This window comes from Microcebus murinus, chromosome X (genome assembly GCF_040939455.1).
Source record: "Microcebus murinus isolate Inina chromosome X, M.murinus_Inina_mat1.0, whole genome shotgun sequence".
NCBI lineage: Eukaryota > Metazoa > Chordata > Mammalia > Primates > Cheirogaleidae > Microcebus > Microcebus murinus.
In genome coordinates this window covers 5,573,241-5,597,813 of record NC_134136.1, presented here as the reverse complement: position 1 = coordinate 5,597,813, position 24,573 = coordinate 5,573,241, and the positions used below count along the sequence as shown (strand labels likewise).

Sequence of the window (24,573 nt, the reverse complement as noted above, 5' to 3'; positions counted from 1 at the left end):
CTGCCTGGTTTCCTTCCTGCCAATGACACCAAATGACCTTGAGCAAGTCGCTGAACCTCTCTGTGCCTGTCTCCTTGCCTGTACGAAGGTGGTAATAGTAGGTACTTTGACCTAGCACTGTCATGAGGATGAGTTAATATTTATCTACAGCACTCAGAAGAGAGCCAGCCACATAGTAAATGTTGTATAATTGCACCTTCAGGATGAGTGATGGTGATCATCTTTTAGGGGATCGTTGACCATGGGGATTCCTGCTTCCTTGAATAAATTCACAGTGAGGGACTGGGGGCCTGGGGAGGTGGGAAAGCTCTGGCCTGCCCAACTGCCACACCAATAAAGTGTCATGAGCACACAGCCACGCACCCATTTGATTACCTATTGTAAGAAAAAGAAATGAAAGGTACCCAAATCAGAAAGTAAGATGTTCAATGATCTCTGCTTCAAGATGACATGATCTCACATATAGAAAACCTGAAACACTGCACCAAAAGCTGTTACAACTAATAAAGACATTCAGTAAAGTTGCAGGATAGAAAAGCAACATACAAAAATCACTTGCATTTCTATACACTAACAACAAACTATTAACGTTCACCGAAATAGCATGGTAAAAAAAAATACTTAGGAATAAATTTATCCAAGGGGGTGAAAGCTCTGCACACCAAAACTATAAAACACTGATGACAGAAAAGACATGAGTAAATGGAAAGATACCGCGTGCTCAATCAAGGATTGGAAGATTATTAAAATGTCCACGCTACCCAAAGCAATATACAGATTCAGCGCTAGCCCCATCTAAACAGCAAGGGTGTTTTCATATGATTCACACATGTAGGAAAGAAAACCGCGAATCCTCTGATTACTGACTGTGGGCTTCCTTGCCCACCTTGCTATCAGGTGGCAAGCGTTGCTGAATAGAGCCTGCAAGTCCTCCCTACGATGGCGCCTCCCAGCCATCATTCACCCTCACGAGGCCCTGAGCTGGGTGCTGTTACTTAGCCCTCTTTACAGAAGGGAAACTGAGGCCCAGAGACGTGGCTCTCAGTGTGAAAGCAGATGCCTGGCAGAGGGACAGCGAGAAAGAGGTGGGACGAGTGCATGAGGTCAGGACCCTGCTGTGTCCTCGTGACACAACCTGCTTCCAAGGAGACAAACGACAGGCTTCAGGGCAAACGAACCGCCCTCGTCCCTATTGGTTGGGACTCTAGGGGCGCACAAACAAGACGCGCGCTGATTGGTGGAGCCTGGGAAAACGGACCAATGACAAGGCTGCAGTGAGGTCAACCAGGGTCACGGAAGCCACGCGTTGTTTGAGGTCATCTCGTGCAGCGCCTGAGGCAACCGCGCCTCCTTAGACCCGGCTACTCCTGAGGCGAGCGTGTGCGGGTCCATCCTGCCGTGACAAGGGCGACCATCTGCCCACAACGCAGACAGATCTAACCGGCGACATGAGTTCCTCTGATGAGGTGTCTGTTTCGGAGGCCGCTTTCGGCCTTGAGGGCGGGAAGCGGGCCAGCGTTCGCCAAGTTGATCCCGGAGGCCCGCGGGGCCCCGGCCTAGGCCTCAATGTGGGGACGCCGCGGATCGGCGAGGGGGAGGGCGGGCTAGCAGACCCCGAGGGCTTCGAGGCTGAGCAGCAAGTGATAGAGGAGGGAAGGACTGTGCTTTGGGGCCGGGAAGGCCGCCCCTGCACCCCGACTGACGAGATGGGGGACGATCTAGACTACGAGTCCCTCCTGGCTGACAAATCGATGGCCATCGTGCAGCCGCTGAGCGACTGGGCTATCCGGGGTGTCCGCAGACACCCGTGCTCAGAGGGCCGCGACGCCCAAGTGTCCACCGTGTGGCCGGACCTGGGGGCAGGTCTGAGTGGTCGAGGCGCCCTGGCCGCCTCTGCCGCCCCTCCCCCCGTCATGGCGCCCCGGAAAGTCCGGGCCCGCGGGAACCAGAAAAAAGGCGCTAAAAGTAAGCAGAGCGCGGGCGGCAGGGTTCCCCAGCGGCCCTCCGTGGTAGGCCCGGTTGAGCTGCCTTCCGACCCCGAGTCACAATGTGAGTTCAGTGAGGTGCCGATGAGGGTGAGCATTTACCCCAAAGGAGGAGACCCGGGCGAGCCCAGCAGCGCCGAGGATCCCGGGGACACACCCAGACACTCGAGTTTGCTTGTCAGGGAGGACTTCCTTCCCACGCCAGGCTCTCTCTTGACCTCTGCTTCCCGAGGACTCACTTCAGGCATGGAAAGGCAGGCCGTTGGAGAGCTGGACAGCTCTTCCTCGAAGAAAATGCAGGGTGTGGTGTGGGGAAAGGCAGGCAGCGGGCCCAGCTTCTCAGGAGCCGCTGCTGCGGCCGCTGTGGGCAGCCTGCCCCGGGCCGTTCCTAGGAAGAAGGTGGCCCAGGAGAAGAAGTTCCTAGGGGCCGCCTCAAACTTGGCCCTGGGGAGAGTATTTCCTCCATGGGGGCAGAGACTGTCGGCAGTTTCCCTGGAGCCAGCCACCTTCCCCCCAATCGCTGGTGTTCCCCTGCTCGGGAGGTCCAAGAGCTACTCGTTGCTGTCCTTGGGACCAAAACACTCCAAGCATAGTAGCACTGGGAAGAAATCTGGGACGAGGAAGGCAAAGGATTCCCAATCTGTGTCCAGAGATGATAGTGACGCCAATAGAGATCCAGGCCCAAAGGCCCAAGTGAGTATGACATCCTCTTGCTGTCTGCCCACACTTCCCCTTCCCGACACAGGCATCTTAACTCTGTCCTTTGCTCAGGGCCTGTCCTTGTGAGTCCACGGTCACTGGGATGCCCAATCGGAATCATCTTAGTAGGGGCACACATTAAGAGAGCACTGGGTACCTGCCAGGCACTGTTCTTGACACTTTGCATGTTTCCTGCCTCTTTCCCCAGAGAGGGGCTGGGATGGATCAGATGACCCTGTAAATTTTGGGCTGCAAAGCTAGGATGTCCAGACTCTTCAGCCTTCTGAATACCTTTTCCTAGCCTTTCCCCAAGCCTGTGTGGTAGGGGCCTGGACACTCACAGCATCCACTGGTTTTCCCTGACTGAGCCCTGGGGCTAACTGAGGGAGAAAGTGCTACTAAGATTATAGCCTGGCCCCCGATTTCCCTTCCTTACTGCCCACCTCCTCCCATCCCCTGCACATACATGTTCACACTCACACGCCCTGGCCCAGCTCTGAGAAAGTTTTCTTTCAGCTTCCAACGCCCAGGCCAGGGCCACCTTGCCTGCACATGCATCGTGGAGAATTCGGCAGTGGCGACCCCAACACCAGAGCCCGGCAAGTTCCAGGAAGCTTACAGGCCTCAGCCTTGAGCCAGGGAGGTATCATGCCCAGAGGCCATGCAACCTGCAGGGAGTCTGGTGAGTGTGATAGGAGTGGAGGGGAGAGGGGTGGAGGAGGGCAGCCTCTGGCTCCTCACTTCTGGGGGCTGAGCCTTGCTCCCAGGCGCTGTGCCTACCCAGACAGCTCTCCCAGAGGAAACCGGGTGTCGACAGGCCTGGGATGTGAGTTGTAGCAGCACCACAAACTCTGACTCCAGAAGTACACTCAGCACAGCAGAGCTGAGTCTTTTAAGTGAAGTCCTGTTCCTGCCCATCACTCCTCCCAGGGCTGGCTGTGGCTGTAGCTGTGCTAGCGTCCAACCCAGAGCCACAATGCTAGGGGGCCACAGGCACAGATGGCCTGACACTGGGGAACAGGAACAGGGAAGGCAGGCCCAGAGAGAATCCGGCAGCTGCTGGGCCGAGCAGGAGCCACTTGCTGCCAGCAGTCGGGGATTCTGCCTCACTTTAGCCCCAGTAGGCCCTGTCCTCCTCCAGGCTGTGAGGCATGGAATCTGGATTCTGTGTTGTGTTTCAGGTGACCAGGAGCCACCTGTCCATGGCCAAAGACTGGAAAGGCAGCAGCAACCACCGGGAGCGCAGGCCTGTCCTCAGGTAATGCCTGGTCTGGCTCCTAGAAACCAATGTCCTGTCTGGATGGTGGGATCCGTGTCCAGGTTAAAGTGAATTCTGTGTCGTGCCCTCCTCCTCCCATCCCCCACCCACCAGAGACAGGGCTCCTCCTTTCCCCTGAGGATTCCTTGCTGCTCTGGCCACTGTGCTATGGGCGGTGGGGCATGTGAGGGCCACGGGTGAGAGGGAGGATGAGGAGAGAGGAGGCCAGAATACACTGATCATTTCTCTTTCTCCCCCGTCCGCTGGGCTAGTGTGCTGAGCTGCAGAGAGAGAGAGACGACCTTAAACAGCAACTAGGTATGATGAACCCCTGGCTCGGGCTGGGGCAGGGACTGGGACAGACCACGGTATCTTCCTGCAGGTGCTGGGGACACGGGGCAGGGATGGGCTGCAGGTGTTGGTGGTATCCCTGAGAGCGAGGGTCCTGTGGGGAGGAGAACCAAGCGGGCCTGGCCCTGGAACCTTCTGTGCACTCATAGCCAAGGGTTGCACGGAAAAAAATGTATCCCATGAGCTCCGTGTACACTTTGCCAAGGAATCCCACAGGGCTCCTTCCTTTAGCACGTTTAGTGCCACCTCCTTTATTTCCCCCTCTCCCTGCTTGGTATAGCTTGTCCGGTTTCGTTGCTGTTTCTTTGCTTGTTTGCCCTTTTAACACGTTCTGAATGGTCTGGTGTGCCCCAGAACAGGAGATGCAGTGTTACATTTTGTTTCCATTTAGAAGACATTCCCACATTTAATTCAGGTGGGGGGTGGGTGAGTGGGTCCCAGGGCTGCTTGGACAGGTGCTGCCGAGGTTTCGGGTTGCAGGGCTGGGTGGTTCCCCCGGGAAGGGGGTGGGTCTCGGTATCCCTATTTCTGGAGTGCCTGCCCGGTCATGCCTTTCTGTTGCAGTGTCCATGCAGCGCCTCACTGAAAAGTTCCGGGCCCTTTTAAGTGAGTGAGTGTGTGTTACACGTACCATTCCTCTTCTGGCAAAGCTGGTGACTTTTGCGGGTCTATGGGCTGCCTGGCTCGTGGCCCCAGCCTGACTGTGCTCTGCTTGACAGGTTGAACCCAGCCTCTTCCTACAAGACAAGCAGCTGGTACCTTTGGAGCCCAGGAGCTGCGGCTTAGCTGGTTCCTTCCGTTTATTGTTCACCCACGGCTTCCTCTCATCACCTGCTCTTGTCCTCTCCTGACCCCAGTTTACAGCAAACTATCCAATTAAAGTAGCTCTCATATTCTCATCTTCTGTGTTCCCTCCTCTTTCTTGGGGGAGGGGGCATTGTGGGGTAGGGTAGGGGTGGTGGTGCTGGTCCATTTTGCATACTTTAGGAGCGTTACCCTTGCACTCCGGGCTCCGGCCCTCCCCCTGCGGGGCACTTGGGCCAAGAACTGTGTGGCAGCCCCATGCTCGGTTTCACAGGAGGGCCCTGGGTGTAGGTTCTGGATGTGTCAGAATCCCAACTCTCTGCCTCACGTCTGCACCCAGACGCCAACCCCCACTGTTACCCTGGTAAGAAACCACCACTTGGGCCGGGGTCAAAGGTTCAGCCTGCGGAATCAAGCCCACCGTCTCAAGGGAGGGTTTGAAGCGGATGGTTTAAGTCCGCACTCATGTTCCTTTCTGGCTCTGAGGTCTGTGATTGTCCCACCACACGCGTGATGGTCCCTCACTCTCAGCTCATGCTGTTACAGCAAGTGTTACAGCGGGTGGTCCCAAGGACAAACCAAGCGGCACTCGGAGAGTCAGAGCCTCAAAATTTATTCGCCGGCGGGCTCAGTGGGGCCTCACCACCAAATTCTGAGCACCATCCACCCGATTTTTCACACTTTTATGAAGTTGGGGTGATCTGAGAGGTGGGGTATCAGGTGTAGGTTAGCTGATGTGTCAGGCAATAGGTTAATATTATGTTGATGCGACAGGCAACAGATTTAGTGTCACGCTGGTGCCAGGCAATGGACTAGTTGATGACCAGGTAACAGGTGATGCAGATGTGGATCTTCCGTGATTGGGGGGGTTCCTCCAGTGCCCGATGCGGCAAGCACTAGATGGGGGTTTCCCTTATCATTCCCCCCTTGTTGCCCTTATGTGTCTACTATAGGGCGTCGTTTCCCAGTGGGCGATAGCCTCGTAAGGCCATTATGTGAGCTGTTGCTCTCCACGTTATAGTTGTCTATAAATTTTCTAATTGCGCTCACTATGCAGGGGCCCGTAATGGTGCCAGTCCAGTATTTGTCTCCCCAATGTGGCGCACGCTGACTATAACACGTCTTCGGCGTGTAGGTGCTGACCGTGAAACCTCCCGTGGTCCAGAAGCCTCCAGTAATTCTGTTAGTGGAGGGAATCTAAGTCCTAGCGTAAGAAGCCTCAGGGCAGGGTTTCTCTGCCACAGTTGTTAGGGCGAGTGCCCCAACCAGGAGGAGGGTAGGGCCTGAGGCAGGAGTAGACATCCTATAATCAGCCAAAATACCACAGTTAGAGACGCCCTCTGCCGTACAGGCCAATCTCCGGAGCTACCGAGCAGAGTCCGATCCCGGTAAACTCATTACAAGCCCGATGAGGGCTAGGGCCAGTGGTCCCATTCACTTCTGGTCAGTCCTGCGTGTGGCTGTGCTGGTTGGGAGACAGTTAAGCGGATCTTGAGTGGGTCCTGCTGGTCCTCATGTGCAGTCCAGAGTTGTCTGGTTCAGCCTTTCTCACCCGGGCCTGATGGATCCATGGAGTGATACCTACACTGTTAACAGCATGGAGAGCCTTCCAGGTGGGCCCTAAGGGTGTTCTTTTCCAGTCGTTTACCCAGACTAGATCCCTTGGTTGATGGGGGTGGACAGGGAGACCCAGGGCGATAGGGTTTTTTTCTGGGACAGTGTGGTGGATATGGCGCATAGTTTTGGCTGAGGCTTAGAGGCGTGTGTTTATATTCAATTCCCCTAGTTGTGTAATGTCTCCCCTTAATCACTTGATGAGTGGGCCGAGTCTACTGAACAGGATTTGAAAGGGCGAATATCCTGTGGGCCCTGGTGTGCACCTGGCTCTGAACAGGGCTAAGCTTAGCATGTCTATCCAGGGTAATTGCGTTTCCTGACATAGCTTCACCAGAGTGGTCTTGAGGGTCCGGTTCATGCGCTCCGCTTTCCCTGAGCTCTGTGGCCTGTAGGCTGTGTGGTTTCCATTTCCTAGTGCCTTGGTAGGGTTTGTATGACCTCTGCAGTGAAGCCTGGTCTGCCAGGCCATTGCCGGTGGCAATTGGATCTGTGCCCTTTTGGTGGCCTCGACAGTGGATGACTGCAATTTCTTTTGCTTCCCAAACTGCCTCCAGCACTTGGAGGACTTCATCCCTATTTTGGATGTCCTTTCCGCCTGCAGTCAGCAGTCCCCTCTCCCTGTATATTGCCCCGTGGATATGTACTGTGGCAAAGGCATGCTGAGAGCCTGTGTGTACGTTTGCCTTCTTACCCCGGGCATGCCTGAGGGCTTGGATGGGGGCCCACAGCTCCGCCCTTTGTGCCGACCACCCTTGGGGCAAAGGAGCTGACGTGATGACCTCATCAACTGTGGTGACTGCGAAGCCCGCCAGTCGTCTCCCATTCAGGATAAAAGTACGGCCATCCATGTGGAGTTCTATGTCCGGTGCCGGTAGAGTCCTGTCTTTCAGATCTGACCGACTGGCGTAGACCTCCTGTACCACCTCGGCGCAGTCATGGGCCGGGGGCCTGTCTCCGTGCGTAGGAGGGTGGCGGGATTCAAGGTCCCCTCGGTCTCCAGGGTGACCCGCAGATTTTCCCAGAGCAGTCCCTGGTATTGCGCTAACTGGTTGCTTGAGAGCCCCTGGTGCCCTGAGGTGTTCATTAGAGACATAACTGTATGAGGGACTCGCGCACACTTGTCCCAGTATGAGTTTGTCTGTTTCCTTAACTAGCAGGACAGTGGCCGGCAGTGCGCGAAGGCAAGGTGGCCTTCCTGCCGCTATCAGGTGCAATTGTTTCGACAAGTAAGCCGCTGGTCTCTGCCACGGGCCCACAGTTTGAGTCAAAACCCCAGGAGCCACTTGTTTCTTCTCGTGTACAAAGAGGTTACAGTCTTTGGTGACTTCCGCTAGCCCTAGTGCGGTGGCACATTTTAGTAAGTCTTTTATTTCCTGGAAGGCCCTTTCCTGACTCTCAGCCTGTTCCAATTCTTTGTTTTCAGGCCCGCCTAGGGCCTCGTCCAGAGGCTTGGCCTTTGGGAGAAACGTGGGGTCCGGACGCGGCAGAATGCGGCCGCTCCGAGGGACTCTGAGTCGTCTCCGAGTGGTGGGCCTGGGAATCGTCCAGACGGCGTGCTTCCGCTCCCCGCCCGGCGCCCGGCGCCCCTGAGTGATGTGGAAACGCAGGTGCCTCACCTGTCGCCTGCAGATCTGTGCCTTTTGCCAGGAGGCTTTGTACCCCGCGTCAGTGAGCAGCTGGAGCAGGCGCCGGGCTCCCCGGCGGCCGTCGTCTCTGGCTGGGCCCGCTAGAAGCAGGTCACGGACGGACTGTAGAAGCGTGCGGCGCGTTTCCTCTCACAGAAAGGAGATGGGGTCAGTGGCTGGAGCCTCCCCGAATACTGCTGGTGAGTTTTTAATCCCCGTGGTAGCCGCGTGCAGGTCAGCTGCGATCTGCTTCTAGTCTGAGCATCCTCCCACTCGAAGGCGAACAGGGCCTGGCTCTTCGGAGCGAGCCGCGGGCGGAAGAAAGCATCCTTCAAGTCCAGGCAGGAGAACCAGGCAGCATCAGGAGGAATGAGGCCCAGGAGGGTGGATGGATTCCGGACCACTGGGCGGAGAGGCACTGCGGCCTCTTTCATCAGTCGCAGGTCTTGGACGGGCCGGTATGCGCCTGCATTGGGCTTTTCCACTGGCAGGAGGGCGGCTGTCATTAAGAGAGTCTCTGTGGCGCCGAGCGTGAGGCTCGCAGTCCCTCCTGGGTGGAAGGTGACCTGGGCTTCCAGTTTGCTCAGGAGACCTCGACCCAGGAGGGGAAGGGGGCAGTCCGCTACGCATAGGAATTCAAGTTTTATCTGGTGGCCCCCATCTGGCACATTCGGGACAGGCAGAAGGGTCGAGCTACTGTGGCTCCCACAATGGTGGCTTTCCACTCTGTAAGTGGAGTCACTAGGGTTCCTACCACCGAGCGTTCTGCCCCAGTGTCCACCCTGAACGTTATTGGTTGGCCCCCCACTTCCATTGCGACCGGAGGTTCCTGGGGTTCAAAAGTCAGGGAACCCGGTCGGTCCTATTCCGAGTTGACCCCAGCGAGACTGATGAGGTCCTGGGTTTCTGGCTCCTGCTGGAAGCCCCTGGGCAGGTTCCTGGTGGTGGTGGGAGGTTTCCTTTGTGGAGACATTCATGCTTCCAGTGACCAAACTCTCTACAATAGGCGCACTGGTCAGGCTTCAGGGTCCCTCACTGCTGGGTCCTCGTTCCCGTGGCGGGCCAGGTCTCTTGGCTGCGTCAGGTCTTCTGAGGGCAGCGGCCAGGAGAGCAGCTTTCTGTTTCATTCTCTTGTCACTCTCCCTCGGGGCAGTCCGGTCTCCATTAACATAGACCTTCTGGGCCACTTCCATCAGCTGCGTGACGTTCATTCCTGCAATGATGTTCATTCCTGAAAATCTGTCTAGTTTCTGAAGTTTCTGTTGATGTCAGGATAGGACTGCCCAACAAATGCATGTTTACCATGCACTGATTTTAGGCCACCTCTGGGTCGAAGAGTGTGTAGACTCAGTGGGCCTCAGAAAGGCGCTTGTAGAATTTGCTCGGGATTCCTCCCGTTTCTGGGTGATCAGAGCGACTTTGTTCATTTTGGTTGGTTTTCTGGCTTCCTCGTGGACCCCATGGAGGATAGCTTCCTGATACCTTCTAAGTGCCTCTCGTCCTCTCGTCCACTCGGGGAGTTGAAATCCCAATCCAGGTTGGCCTCAGTGCTGCTCTTTGTGCCCACTGCTCCATGTCCAAGTTCCCTGCTGGAGCCTGGTCCTGGAGCCAAGTCTGAGTCCCAGATACAATCCTGCGTCGTTCTTCTGTGTTAAAAGGGTCAGAAGGAGCTGGCGGCAGCCTTCCCAAGTGGGATGGTGGGTCTTGAAGGTGCATTTCAGGAGGTCAATGAGGGCCTGAGGTTTCTCAGAGTATGGTGGGGTGTGGTGCTTCCAGTTGAGAAGGTCAGTGGTGGAGAAGGGCTGATAGTACAGGACTGGCTGACCTGGCTGAACGGACCCATCATCTGTAACCTGCCTCGGACCTCGCACCTCTCGTAGGGGCATCGGGAGGGCTGAAGTTGGGGCCTGAGCTGACCATAGCCGGCGGGTGATGGGAGTGTCAGCACCCGGTTGGTCTGGAACTGGCGGCGGGGAGACTGACCATGGCAGGGTGTCTGGTGGATTCGGGGGTACTATAGGAGTCACGGTAGGGTTGTAGGGCAGTGGTGGTGGATTCCCTTCAGGAGCTTCCTGATAGATGGGTTTGGACAGTTTGGAGTCTCTGGTCCTTTGGGCCACAAAAATCCTGCTCTGTCCCTATTAGCACAGAACCAGCCACAAGGGGTCACGGTCTGAGCAATCTCTAGCCATGAATCTATGTAAGGGAATTGGTCGGGGTGGCCGGGAGTCCAGGTCATGATTCTCCAAAGTGCTCGAGCTGTGGGGAGGTTTAAGGTTCCTGTTGCAGGCCAGTCAACCCCGAATGTGGGCCACTCCTGTTCACAGAGGGCCCTAAGTCTACTGGGACTCAGTGTGGCACCGTAATGTACTGTGAAACCCTTCTTAAAGTTCTTTAAGATGCATTTAAGGACTGTAGGATTAGATTCTACGCTACCCATCTTAGACACTTGAATGGTGTCCCAGCTTAACAGACAAAGGGCTCGGGTTCTCTCAGGTGTCCGCCTGGCTGCGTCCCTCACGGGAACTTAGGCGCATCTTGGCTAAGGTGTACCCCTATAAACCCCGGGCCTGGTCGATCCCTTTGGGGGAGTGAATCACTGTTACGTCGTACGATATCGCTGCAGAACCGCAGGTGAGGCCCCACTCAGGTTCCGTAGCCGTGGAACCACTCACTCACTCAGACACGCAGAGGTTACACATTCCCACCCTGCGGATTCCCTGCACTCAGGAGGTGATCAAGCCCCTCTTCCGTCATCTGATGGGCCTGATCTGGTCCAATGCCTCCAGACCTGATTTGACTTGTCCTTCCCTCCAGCTTCTCCGGACGAGTTTGGGACCCCACGGCTGGCGGCAGCTCTTCGGGAACAAAGATATTCCGCCAAATGGCCGTTGGTGCCGGTGTGCTTCTGTCACTGAGGTTCCGCTGGTCGTTGCGCCTGTTCCTGAACTGGTGGCTTCAAGGGGCCAGCGAGAACGGTTTTCCCGGTCAGGGAACCAAAATGTTACAGCAAGTGTTAACAGCAGGTGGGCTCAAGGACAAACTGAGGGTAACACAGAGATTAAGAGAATCAAAGTTTATTATCAGCAGGCTGAGAGGGGCCTCGACACCAAATTATGAGCACTGTCTACCTGATTTTTCCCATTTTTATTAAGTTGGGGTGGTCCAAGGGGTGGGGTATCAGGTGCAGGTCAATTGATGTGTCAGGCAGTAGGTTAATATTATGTTGATGCACCAGGCAATAGATTTAGTGTTATGCTGGTGCCAGGCAATAGACTAGTTGATGGGCCAGGAAACAGGTTAGTTTTATGCTGATGTGGTGAGTGGCTGGGGTCTCTGGTGCCTGATGCACCAAGTAACAGATAGGGGTTCCCTTATCCATGCCACGCAGCACGGAAAGGAGGCAGAGTGAGAATATGGGCAGGGGTGGTGCCACGCCTGAGCAGTTTTCCAAGTGCTGTCCCTCTTCCCTACTTTCCATCCTCACTGTGCCCATCCTACCCGTGACTCGGTCAACTCACACGGGGCAGTCTCCCACGGGAGCCCTTTGCCTCACAGGGAAGGCACGTCCTACCTACTGTGTCATAGCCAGCCTTCACGCTATCATCCACCCACACGCACAGGACTTTTGGGACGTCATATTCATCACACAGAGGATCCAGGGCCTACTCCGGGGACTCCAGCATCTGAGAGCCCTGGCGCCCGGCACTGGGCTTGGCCACTTCCACTTCCACCCACTCTGGGCGCTCCTGTGTGTTTTCCGCACTTGAAGAACACCTCTTGTGAAAGGTAGACCCCACCCTTGCTTCGACTCCTTGGATCCCTTGAGGATGCTGGCCCACTGCCCCGCTCCCTGAATCAGCTCTTTCTCCCTCCTGGGAGGTCATGGCCGATGAGATTCACAAGCACACAGAAAGACACACAGACACACACACAGACGGATCCCTCCCTGCACACGCTCACCCCGGATGGTATCTGCACTTGTCCCCTGCTTGTCTGGGAAACACCCAGTCTCTGGACGATGGGAGCTGGCAGAACGTGCACTCACCTCACTCACATCAATGTGTCCCTGCGAGTGTCAGGCCGGCCGGCCCGGGACCCTGGCCGAAGGAAGGAGGCGACCCCAGCTGTCAGGGAGGGTGAGGTCACAACAGGGAGCTCAGACGGAATCTCATGTGGCCTCGGGAGGCAGTCTGGAAGATTGAGCTGGGACACGGAAACATCACGTCCAGCCAAGTCTGTGGCATGGAGGTGGCAAACGGTGTCTGATGGGGACCATCCAAGAACATTCAGACCTAGCATGCACACTCGCTCTGGAAACTAACTGGCCTTGTCCAAGTGGAGGCCGCGGAGCCCCGAGGCAGCAGAGCGCACTCAGTCCCCCCACCTGCAGCCCGGAGACCAACCTGCTCCCTTCTCCCCTGCTCCCTGCAGCTCCCCTTTCGCTCCACCCCTCCACTGCAAGTATGGCGGGAGAACTCCCGGGGTTTGGTAAGCGAGTGTCAAAGGTGAGGGCTACAGAGGAACTGAGGATGATGCTCGGGTTCCTGGCCGAGCTGTGCGTGTACGTGGTGGCACCAGAGGGAGAGCGTGACTCCAGAAAGAGACCGGGGCCCCGGCTGGGGAGGAGCTCAACCGTGCTCTTTAACACCTGCTGCAATGACCGTGCGGGAAAGGCCAGGGGCATGAAGCCATGGGAGAGACCAAGGATGCTCGTGACAGAAAAGAAGGGCGAGGGGGGAGAACCAGGACAGCGAACCATCGAGGAAGGCAAAGAGGGGTGGGATCTCTGGCAGGAGGTCAATTAGTTCCTGCTGAAGGGGAGGGGGAGGAGCGGCACACAGTGGGAAGCTTGAGACCCCCAAATCAGAGGACATTTGGAGGGACAATGAAGACAGCCTGCTGATGAGGCCGGGCAGGGCCTGTATAGAGGCTGGACCCAGGGTGCTATGGTGAGTCTGAGCACAAGGCTGACACCCAGATACCGGCCCAGACGCCCTGCAGCGAGAGGGCCAAGCACAGGGTGTCAGGGAACCCGGCTTCAAATGCTCGAAAATGGAGCTGTTGGCCCCACCCCTACCGGCAACTCCCCCTTCACCCTAGAAAGAAGGCAGACCACAGAAGATGAGAATATGAGAGATACTTTAATTGGATAATTTGCTGTAAACTGGTGTGAGGAGAGGGCAAGATCAGGGGATGAGACGAAGCAGTGGCTGAAATAGAAATGGAGAAAACGAGCTTGGCCATATATCCTGGGCTCCAAAGGCACCAGCTGCTTGTCTTGTAGGAAGAGGCTGGGTTCAACCTGTCAAACAGAGCACAGTCAGGGTCCCACCTCAAGCCAGGGCCAGCCCACAGTCCCCAGAAGCAACCAGCTTTGCTGGAAGAGAGATGGTGCGTGTAACACTCACTCACTCACTTCAAAGGGCCTGGAACTTGTCACCGTGGCACTTCATGGCCGCTGGAATAGAGAAGCATAATCGGGCACTCCAGACATAGAGATACGGAGACCCATCCCCTCCCCCCCGGGGGGAACTGCCCATCCCTACCCCCTGGACCCAGCACTTGCAGGAAGGTACTATGGTCTGCCACAACCCCTACCCAGCCTGAGCCAGGGGTTCATCATACCTGGTTGCACCAAAGGGCCATCCATCTCTCTCTGCAGCTTAGCACACTAGCCAAAGAGGATGCAGGAGGAAGAGAAATGATCAGTGCATTCTGGCCTCCTCTCTCCTCGTCCTCCCTCTCACCCGTGGCCTTTCACTGACTGCCCACAGCCCAGTGGCCAGAGCAGCAAGGAATCCTCAGTGGAAAGCAGGAGCCCTGTCTCTAGTTGGTGTGGGATGGGAGGAGGAGGGGATGACACAGAAGTCACTTTAACCTGGACACGGATCCCACCATCTAGTTAGAAACTAAATTTCTAGGAGCCAGACCAGGCATTACCCGAACACAGCCCTGTGATCCTGGTGGCTGCTGCTGCCTTTCCCGTCTTGGGTCATGGACGGGTGGCTCCTGGTCACCTGAAAGACAACACAGAATCCAGCTTCCAAGCCTCCCAGCCTGGAGGAGGACAGGGCCTACTGGGGTCTAAAGTGAGGCAGCGTCACCCTCTGCTGGCAGCAAGTGGCTCCTGCTCGGCCCAGCAGCTGCAGCCTTGTCTCTGGGCCTGCCTTCCCTGTTCCTGTTCCCCAGTGTCAGGCCATCTGTGCCTGTGGCCCCCTAGCATTGTGGCTCTGGGTTGGAGGCTAGCACAGCTGCAGCCACAGCCAGCCCTGGGAGGAGTGATGGGGTTGAACAGGACTTACCTTAAAAGTCTCTGCTCTGCTGAGAGTCTAGTTTTCGAGTCAGAGTTTGGGGTGCTGCTACAAATCCCCCCACCCCAGCACTGTCGACACCCCGTTTCCTTTGGGAGAGCTGTCGGGGTAGGAAGGAAAGCCTGGGAGCAAGGCTTAGCCCCAGAGAGCAACAGAGCCAGACCTTGTCCTCCTCCACACCTCTCCCCTCCACTCTTACCAAACCCGCCAACTCACTGGAGGGTGCAGGGCCTCTGGGTGTGACACCTCTCTGGCTCAAGGCCCAGGCCTGTGAGTTTCCAGGAACTTGGATGGCTCTGATGTGGGGGTAGTCACTGCCGAATCCTCCACGATGCATGTGCAGGCAAGGTGGCCCTGGCCTGGGCGTTGGAAGCTGAAAGAAAACTTTCTCAGAGCTGGGCCAGGGCGTGTGAGTGTGAGCATGTATGTGCAGGGATGGGGTGAGGTGGGCAGTAAGGAGGGGAAATCAGAGGCGATAATCTTATTAGCACTTTCTCCCTCAGTCAGCCCCAGGCCTGCAGGCCAGACTGAGCTAGGGAAAACAGGGGGATGCTGAGACAGCCCAGGCCCACTGCCAGGCAAAGTTGGGGAACAGCTAGGAAGGAGGAGTCAGGAGGCTGATGAGTCTAGACACCCAAGCTTTGCAGCCCAAACTTTTAAGGGTTGTCCAATCCAAAGCAGCTGCCAGCCCAGCTCTTCTCTGGGGAGGAGGCAGGAGACATGGAAAGGGTCAAGAACAGTGCCTGGCACGTACCCAGTGCTCTCTTAATGTGTGCCCCTACTAAGATGATTCTCATTGGGCATCCCAATGTCCGTGGACTCACAAGGACAGCACTTGAGCAAAGGACATAGTAAAGATGCCTGTGTTGGGGAGAAGTGTGGGCAGACAGGAAAATGTTGTCCCACTTAATACGGCCGTTGGGACTCGATCTCTATTTGGGCCATTATCGCTTCTGTCTACAGTCTGGGATTCCTTTGCCTTCCTGATCACACATTTCTTCCCAGTGCTGCTGTGCTTGGACTCTTTGGGTCCAGATGAGAGCAACAAGTAGCTCTTGGACCTCCCGAACAGGGGAACACCAGCGATTGGGGGAAAGGTGGCTGGTTCCAGGGGAACTGCTGACAGTCTCTGCCCCCATGGAGGAAATACTCTCCCCAGGGCCAAGGCAGCCCCTACGAACATCTTCCCCTGGGCCACCTTCTTCCTAGGAACAGCCCAGGGCAGGCTGCCCACGGCAGCAGCAGCAGCTCCTGGGAAGCTGGGCCCGCTGCCTGCCTTCCCCCACACCACACCCTGCATTTTCCTAGAGGAAGAGCTGTCCAGCTCTCCAACCCTTCCCATGCCTGAAGTGAGTCCTCGGGAAGCAGAGGTCAAGAAGGTCCTGGCATAGGAATGAAGTCCTCCCTGACAAGCAAACTCGAGTGTCTGGGTGTTTCCCCGGGATCCTCGGGGCTGCTGGGCTCGCCCAGGTCTCCTCCTTTGGGGAAATGCTCACCCTCATCGGTATCTCACTGAACTCATCTGGCGACTCGGGGTCGGAAGGCAGCTCGACCAGGCCTTCCATGGAGGGCTGCTGGAAAGCCCTGCAGCCCATTCTCAGCTTACTTTTAGCGCCTCTTTTCCGGTTCCCACGGGCCCAGACTTTCCGGGGTACAATGACCGGTGGAGGGGTGGCATAGGTGGTGAACGTGCCTCTAACACTGTGACCTGATTCTAGGTCAGGCCAAAGGGTGGACACTTGGGCATTGCGGCGTTCAGTGCAAGAGTGTCTGCGGAAACCCCGGATAGCCCAGTCGCTCAGCGGCTGCATGATGGGCACAGATTTGTCAGCTTGGCGGGACTCGAAGTCCACGTCGTTCCCCTTCTTAACTGTCGGGGTGCTGAGCTGGCCTTCCTGGTCCGAAATCACGGCCCCTCCCGCCTCTATCACTTCCTGCTCAGCCTCGAAACTCTCGGGGTCTGCCAGCCCGCCCTCGCCCTCGCCGCTCCGCGGCGTCCCCACATCAAGGCCTACGATGGGGCCCCGCGGGGCTCCAGGCACAGCTGGGTGGACGTTGGCCTGCTCCCCACCCTCCAGGCCGAAAGCGGCCCCACAAACAGACACTTCATCGGGGGAACTCATGTCGCTGGGTCGATCTGCCGGGGCTGAAGGCAGATGGTTGCCCTGTTCCCGGCGGGAGAGCCTAGCACTCGCCCGCCTCAGGAGCAACGACCTCTAACCGGCTAACCGGCTGAGCGACGCCGTTGCCTCAGTGTTCGCGCGTGACGGCCTCAAACAATGCAACAAAGCTCGAGGCTTCCAAGCTTGCTCAACGCCCGCCTTCTGGGCGCCGCGGCCTTCTCATTGGTTGGCTTCCCTCAGCCCCCACCATCCAGCGCGCTCCTTGTTTGGCAGCCTCTCAGGCCCCAACCAATAGGGACGAGGGTGCTTTGTTTGCATGAACATCTGTAAACGTGGTGAAGCAGATAGCTTCAACCATCAGTCCCTGTATGAAAGCATCCAAACATCAACAAAAAGTAAATAATTAGGGTTTACAGCAACCAAGTAAATGTTCAACTAAAAAAAGGGCAATCTAACAATTCCATGTAAGAATTGTGGCATTTTTATTCATCCGTACCCTGGGACCCCGGCTGGCTCACTGGCATTTCTTTTTATTTATTTATTTTTTTTGAGACAGAGTCTCACTTTGTTGCCCAGGCTAGAATGAGTGCCGTGGCGTCAGCCTAGCTCACAGCAATCTCAAACTCCTGGGCTCAAGCGATCCTCCTGCCTCAGCCTCCCGAGTAGCTGGGACTACAGGCACGAGCCACCATGCCCGGCTGATATATATATATATATATATATATATATATATATATATATATATATATTAGTTGGCCAATTAATTTCTTTCTATTTTTATGGTAGAGACGGGGTCTCGCTCAGGCTGGTTTTGAACTCCTGACCTTCAGCAATCCGCCCGCCTCGGCCTCCCAGAGTGCTAGGATTACAGGCGTGAGCCACCGCGCTCGGCCTCACTGGCATTTCTTTATACTCAGTCTACATTCCCAGTGTGAGACTCTGGTCTCTGCTTCTAAAGAGAGCCCAGCTGACTTACCTCGAAGAATTTTGTCTGTTCTAGTCTGTCCTGGGCTAGTCAAAAGAGTGATGAAAGCTTAGGAGGAAAAGCTGGGGACATGGGGAAATTAGATCATTCAAAATTGTCCATGTTTACTGGGGAATTTAGAAAGCCATGTGCATGTCCAGGGCTGGATGCATGCTTAGAGAAGTCCTAAACTCTCAAGTCCTCCTCAACTCCTCAACTCTCAACTCTCAAAAGACCCTAAACTCTCAAGTCTGGCTGCTATTCTGGTCTCTGTGCAGGCAAGAAGTGAAGTCTATGGTGGAGTTTTAAATGGCCTGGTTGAGCACTGAACAAATGCCTAAGCATAGAACAAATGTGCAAAGACTGCAAGAGGTTTTTGTTGTTCTTCCTCATTCTTCTTCCTTCTCCTCCTTCTCCTCTTCCTATTCCACTCCTACTGCACACTGCCTCCCGCCCCTGGAATTCAAGGATGCTACTTTTGGTCAAAACACTAGCTCATGATGCAGATGAACCTGTGGCAAAAAATAAGAACATAAAAAAATATACAATAAAAAAAGAAAAAATAAATTAAATAAAAACCACTAGCTGAACAATAACTAAAGGAACACAGCACACATGACAAAGAATACTAATTACAAAAATAGTTTAGAAGACAATAAATAACGACATCCCACACCAAGAAAAAAAATACCCTAGAATACAATGTCCAGAGTAACCATGTTACGATACCCAAAATGTCATTTTTAAAAACAAACTAAGCATGCAAAAAATTAAAAACCCCATGAGGATGGCGAATTCACAGAAGATATTAACAGAAACTGTGCTTGAGGAAGCACAGATCTTAGACGTAATAAACACAGAGGTTAACTTCATTGTCTCAAATACACTCAAAGAACTCAATAAAGCAGAAGCATAATACATGACCACATAGACAATATAAATAAAAAGACACTACGAAAAGGAACCAAAGCACGATTATGCAGCTGAACGTGCAATAACTGAAATGAAAACCCACCAAGGGGGCCAATTGTAGTTTTGAGTAGGCAAAGAATCAGTGAACTTCAAAAAGGGTCAACTGAAATTATCCAATCTGAGAAGCAGCAAGGGAATTTTTCAAAGACATGGAAAAGAAAACCGTGAATCCTCTGATTACTGACTGTGGGCTTCCTATCGGGTGGCAAGTGTTGTGGAATAGAGCCATGCAAATCCTCTGTGCGCTGGGTGCTTCGCATCCATCATTGACCCTCACAAACCCCTGAACTGGGTGCTGTTACTTAGCCCACTTTACAGATGGGAAACTGAGGCTCAGAGACGTGGCTCTCAGTGTGAAAGCAGATGCCCGGCAGAGGCACTGTGAGAAAGAGGTGGGACGAGTGCACGAGGCCAGGACCCTGTGACACAACGGGCAACCAAGGAGACAAACGACAGGCTTCGGGGCAAACCAACTGCCCTCGTCCCTATTGGTTGGGGCCCTAGAGTCGACCAAACAATGGGCGCGCTGATTGGTGGAGCCTGGGAGAGCAGACCAATGACAAGGCTGCGGTGAGGGCATCCAGGGTCACGGAAGCCACGCGTTGTTTGAGGTCATCTCGTGCAGCGCCTGAGGCAACCGCGCCTCCTTAGACCCGGCTACTCCTGAGGCGAGCGTGTGCGGGTCCATCCTGCCGTGACAAGGGCGACCATCTGCCCACAACCGGGATAGATGGAACCGGCGACATGAGTTCCTCTGATGAGGTGTCTGTTTCGGAGGCCGCTTTCGGCCTGGAGGGCGGGGAGCGGGCCAGCGTCCCCCGGGGAGGCCTCAGAGGCCCGCGGGGCCCCGGCCTAGGCCTCAATGTGGGGACGCCGCGGAGCCTCAAGGGTGGGGGCGGGCTGGCAGACCCCAAGGGCTTCGAGGCTGAGCAGCAAGTGATAGAGGAGGGAAGGACCGTGCTTTGGGGCCGGGAAGGCCGCCCCTGCACCCCGACTGACGAGATGGGGGACGATCTAGACTACGAGTCCCTCCTGGCTGACAAATCGATGGCCATCGTGCAGCCGATGAGCGACTGGGCTTTCCGGGGCGTCCGTAGCCACCCGTGCTCAGAGGGCCGCGACGCCCAAGTGTCCACCGTGTGGCCGGACCTGGGGGCAGGTCTGAGTGGTCGAGGCGCCCTGGCCGCCTCTGCCGCCCCTCCCCCTGTCATGGCGCCCCGGAAAGTCCGGGCCCGCGGGAACCAGAAAAGAGGCGCTAAAAGTAAGCAGAGCGCGGGCGGCAGGGTTCCCCAGCGGCCCTCCGTGGTAGGCCTGGTCGAGCTGCCTTCCGACCCCGAGTCACAAAGTGAGATCAGTGAGGTGCCGATGAGGGTGAGCATTTACCCCAAAGGAGGAGACCCGGGCGAGCCCAGCAGCGCCGAGGATCCCGGGGACACACCCAGACACTCGAGTTTGCTTGTCAGGGAGGACTTCCTTCCCACGCCAGGCTTTCTCTTGACCTCTGCTTCCCGAGCACTCACTTCAGGCAAGGGAAGGCAGGCCGTTGGAGAACTGGGCAGCTCATCCTCAAAGAAAATGCAGAGTGTGGTGTCGGGGAAGGCAGGCAGCGGGCCCAGCTTCTCAGGAGCCGCTGCTGCTGCTGCTGCTGCTGTGGGCAGTCTGCCCCGGGCCATTCCTAAGAAGAAGGTGGCCCAGGAGAAGAAGTTCCTAGGGGCCACCTCAAACATGGCCCTGGGGAGAGTATTTCCTCCATGGGGGCAGAGACTGTCAGCAGTTCCCCTGGAACCAGCCACCTTCCCCCCAATCGCTGGTGTTCCCCTGCTTGGGAGGTCTAAGAGCTACTCGTTGCTGTCCTTGGCACCCAAACACTCCAAGAACAGCAGCACTGGGAAGAAATCTGGGGCGAGGAAGGCAAAGGATTCCCAACCTGTGTCCAGAGATGATAGTGACGCCAATAGAGATCCAGGCCCAAAGGCCCAAGTGAGTATGACATCGTCTTCCTGTCTGCCCACACTTCCCCTCCCCCAAACAGGCATCTTTACTCTGTCCTTTGCTCAAGGTCTGTCCTTGTGATCCCAAGGTCATTAGGATGCCCCATGGTGGCCATCTTAGTAGGGGCACACATTAAGAGAGCACTGGGTACATGCTAGGTACTGTTCTTGACCCTTTCCATCTTTCCTGCCTCTTTCCCCAGAGAGGGGCTAGGATGGATCAGAGGACCCTGTAAATTTTGGGCTGCAAATCTTGGGTGTCTAGACTCAATAGCCTCCTGACTCCTCCTTTCATACCGTTCCCCAAGCCTGCCTATCAAGGGGCTTGGAGTGTCTCAGCATCCCCGTTTTCCCTGGCTGAGCCCTGCCTGCCGGCCTAGGGCTGTCTGATGGAGAAAGTGCTAATAAGATTATAGCCTCTGAATTATCCTCTTTACTGCCCACCTCACCAGAGCCCCTGTACATACATGTTCACACTCACGCCCTGGCCCAGCTCTGAGAAAGTTTTCTTTCAGCTTCCAACGCCCAGGCCAGGGCCACCTTGCCTGCACATGCATCGTGGAGAATTCGGCAGTGGCGACCCCAACACCAGAGCCCGGCAAGTTTCAGGAAGCTTACAGACCTCCGCCTTGAGCCAGGGAGGCATCTCGCCCAGAGGCCATGCACCCTGTAATGAGTCTGGTGAGTGTGATAGGAGTGCAGGGGAGGGGGCGGGTGGAGGAAGGCAACCTCCGGCTCTGATACTTCTGCAGGCTGAGCCTTGTTCCCAAGCCTCTTTGCCTACCCACACAGCTTTCCCACAGGAAAGGGGTGTTGACAGGCCTGGGATAGGATTTGGGAATCGTAGCAGCACCCCAGCTCTGACTCCAGAAGCAGACTCAGCACAGTAGATAGAACTGAGTCTTTTAAGTTTAGTCCTGTTCATGCCCATCACTCCTCCCAGGGCTGGCTGTGGCTGCAGCTGTGCTAGCGTCCAACCCACAGCCACAATGCTAGGGGGCCACGGGCACAGATGGCCTGACACTGGGGAACAGGAACACAGAAGGCAGGCCCAGAGAGAATCCAGCAGCTGCTGGGCTGAGCAGGAGCCACTTGCTGCCAGTAGAGACTGATGCTGCCTCACTTTAGACCCCATTAGGCCCCATCCACCTGCAGGCTGTGAGGTGTGGAAGCTGGATTCCGTGTTGTCTTTCAGGTGACCAGAAGCCACCTGTCCATGTCCGAAGACCAGAAAGGCAGCAGCAACCACCGGGAGTGCAGGCCTGTCCTCGGGTAAAGCCTGTTCTGGCTTCTAGAAACCAATGTCCTCTCTGGATGGTGGGATCCGTGTCGAGGTTAAACTGAATTCTGTGTCGTGCCCTCCTCCTCCCATCCCCCACCCACCAGAGACTGGGCTCCTCCTTTCCCCTGAGGATTCCTTGCTGCTCTGGCCACTGTGCTGTGGGTGGTGGGGCATGTGAGGGCCACGGGTGAGAGGGAGGACGAGGAGAAGGGAGGCCAGAATACACTGATCATTTGTCTTCTTCCTGCGTCCTCTGGGCTCACAGTGTACCGAGCTGCAGAGAGAGAGAGACGACCTTAAACAGCAACTAGGTATGATGAACCCCTGGTTTGGGCTGGGGCAGGGACTGGGACAGTCCACGGTGTCTTCCTGCATGTGCTGAGGACACGGGGCAGGGATGGGCTGCAGATGCCGGCGGCCTCACTGAAAGAGAGGTTCCTGTGGGGAGAACCAAGCGGGCCTGGCCCTGGAGCCTTCTGTGAGCTCACAGCCAGGGTTGCACAGATAGAAATGTGTCGGCTCGCTCCATGTACACTTTGCCAAGGAATCCCACTGGGCTCCTTCCCTGGGCATGTTTAGTTCTACCTCCTTTATTTCCCCCTTCCCTGCTTGGTATGGCTTATATGGGTTTCCTTGTTGTTTCTTTGCTTATTTATCGTTTTAACACATTCTGAATGGTTCTGGTGTGCCCCAGAGTTTGAGAAATACTTCCACATTTTGTTTCCGTTTAGAAGACATTCCCACGTTTAATTCAGGTGGTGGGGGGTGAGTGGGTCCCAGGGCTGCCTGGACAGGGGCTGCTGAGGTTTCAGGTTGCAGGGCTGGGCGGTTCATCCCAGGGACAGCGAGGTGGGTTTCGGTATCCTATGTCTGAAGGGCCCAGTTATGCCTCTCTATTCCAGCGGCCATGCAGTGCCTCGCTAACAAGTTCCAGGCCCTTTCAAGTGAGTGTTACACGTACTATTCCTTTTACTATACTGTACGAGTGTTACACGTACTATTCTAGGGGCTGTGGGGGGGCCCTGGTTCCTGGTCCATCGATGACTGTGCTCTGCTTGACAGGTTGAACCCAGCCTCTTCCTACAAGACAAGCAGCTGGTGCCTTTGGAGCCTAGGAGCTGCGGCCAAGCTGGTTACTGCTGTTTATTCGTTACCCACGGCTTCCTCTCATCACCTGCTCTTGTCCTCTCCTGACCCCAGTTTATAGCAAACTATCCAATTAAAGTAGCTCTCATATTCTCATCTTCTGTGGTCTGCCCTCTTTCTCCGTTGGAGGGGTGCGGGTGTTTGTCCATTTTATATACTTTAGGAAGGGTACATTTGCACTTTGGGGTTGGCCCTCTCCCTGTGGGGCGCCTGGGCCAAGACTGGGTGGCAGCCCCGTCTCGGTCTCACAGGAGCGCCCTGGGTATAGGCTGTGTGTGTGTCAGAATCCCAAGTTGGAAAGTCTCTGCCTCACGTCTGCACCCAGACGCCAGCCCCGCTGTTACCCTGCTAAGAAACCACCACTTGGGTCGGGGTCGAAGGTTCAGCCTGAAAAATCAAGCCCACCCACTCAAGGGAGGGTTTGAAGCAGATGGTTTAAGTCCCCACTCATGTTCCTTTCTGGCTCTGAGGTCTGTGATTGTCCCACCACACGCGTGATGGTCCCTGTCCCTGAGCTCATGCCACGCGGCACGGAAGGGAGGCAGAGTGAGAATATGGGCAGGGGTGGTGCCACGCCTGAGCAGTTTTCCAAGTGCTGTCCCTCTTCCCTACTTTCCATCCTCACTGCGCCCATCCTACCCGTGACCCGGTCAACTCACACGGGGCAGTCTCCCACGGGAGCCCTTTGCCTCACAGGGAAGGCACGTCCCACCTACTGTGTCGTAGCCAGCCTTCACGCTATCATCCACCCACACGCACAGGACTTTTGAGACGTCATATTTGTCGCACAGAGGATCCAGGGCCTACTCCGGGGACTCCAGCATCTGAGAGCCCTGGCGCCCGGCACTGGGCTTGGCCACTTCCACTTCCACCCACTCTGGGCGCTCCTGTGTGTTTTCCGCACTTGAAGAAAACCTCTCGTGAAAGGTAGACCCCACCCTTGCTTCGACTCCTTGGATCCCTTGAGGATGCTGGCCCACTGCCCCGCTCCCTGAATCAGCTCTTTCTCCCTCCTGGGAGGTCATGGCCGATGAGATTCACAAGCACACAGAAAGACACACAGACACACACACAGACGGATCCCTCCCTGCACACGCTCACCCCGGATGGTATCTGCACTTGTCCCCTGCTTGTCTGGGAAACACCCAGTCTCTGGGCGATGGGAGCTGGCAGAACGTGCACTCACCTCACTCACATCAATGTGTCCCTGCGAGTGTCAGGCTGGCCAGCCGGGACCCTGGCCGAAGGAAGGAGGCGACCCCAGCTGTCAGGGAGGGTGAGGTCACAACAGGGAGCTCAGACGGAATCTCATGTGGCCTCGGGAGGCAGTCTGGAAGATTGAGCTGGGACACGGAAATATCACGTCCAGCCAAGTCTGTGTCATGGGGGTGGCCGAAAGGTGTCTGATGGGGACCATCCAAGAACATTCAGACCTAGCATGC

General features: G+C 55.9%; 3 protein-coding genes across 4 annotated transcripts; 2 read left to right on the top strand and 1 right to left on the bottom strand.

Annotated features, from left to right (window-relative positions):
* The first annotated feature begins 1,340 nt into the window (after positions 1–1,340).
* LOC105882178 (uncharacterized protein CXorf49-like) lies at positions 1,341–5,180 on the top strand. The gene is made up of 6 exons (XM_012784335.2): positions 1,341–2,678; positions 3,201–3,366; positions 3,866–3,942; positions 4,215–4,260; positions 4,858–4,899; positions 5,013–5,180. The coding sequence occupies exons 1-6, from the start codon at positions 1,449–1,451 to the stop codon at positions 5,015–5,017; spliced, it is 1,566 nt and encodes a 521-aa protein (XP_012639789.2). The 5' UTR covers positions 1,341–1,448; the 3' UTR covers positions 5,018–5,180.
* An 8,284-nt stretch (positions 5,181–13,464) lies between these two features.
* Positions 13,465–16,928, bottom strand: LOC105855302 (uncharacterized protein CXorf49-like). 2 transcript variants are annotated; one of them, XM_075999393.1, is made up of 6 exons: positions 16,150–16,928; positions 14,870–15,026; positions 14,283–14,359; positions 13,968–14,013; positions 13,751–13,800; positions 13,465–13,644 (listed from the first exon to the last, which is right to left on the bottom strand). In XM_075999393.1, the coding sequence occupies exons 1-5, from the start codon at positions 16,774–16,776 to the stop codon at positions 13,760–13,762; spliced, it is 948 nt and encodes a 315-aa protein (XP_075855508.1). In that variant the 5' UTR covers positions 16,777–16,928; the 3' UTR covers positions 13,465–13,644; positions 13,751–13,759. The 2 variants fall into 2 exon arrangements, with proteins under 2 accessions (XP_075855508.1, XP_012591631.2); XM_012736177.3 differs by having other exon boundaries at positions 13,759–13,800.
* Positions 16,929–19,326: 2,398 nt separating this feature from the next.
* Positions 19,327–23,218, top strand: LOC105855300 (uncharacterized protein CXorf49-like). The gene is made up of 6 exons (XM_012736176.3): positions 19,327–20,692; positions 21,219–21,384; positions 21,899–21,975; positions 22,251–22,296; positions 22,888–22,929; positions 23,048–23,218. The coding sequence occupies exons 1-6, from the start codon at positions 19,457–19,459 to the stop codon at positions 23,050–23,052; spliced, it is 1,572 nt and encodes a 523-aa protein (XP_012591630.2). The 5' UTR covers positions 19,327–19,456; the 3' UTR covers positions 23,053–23,218.
* Positions 23,219–24,573: the final 1,355 nt, after the last annotated feature.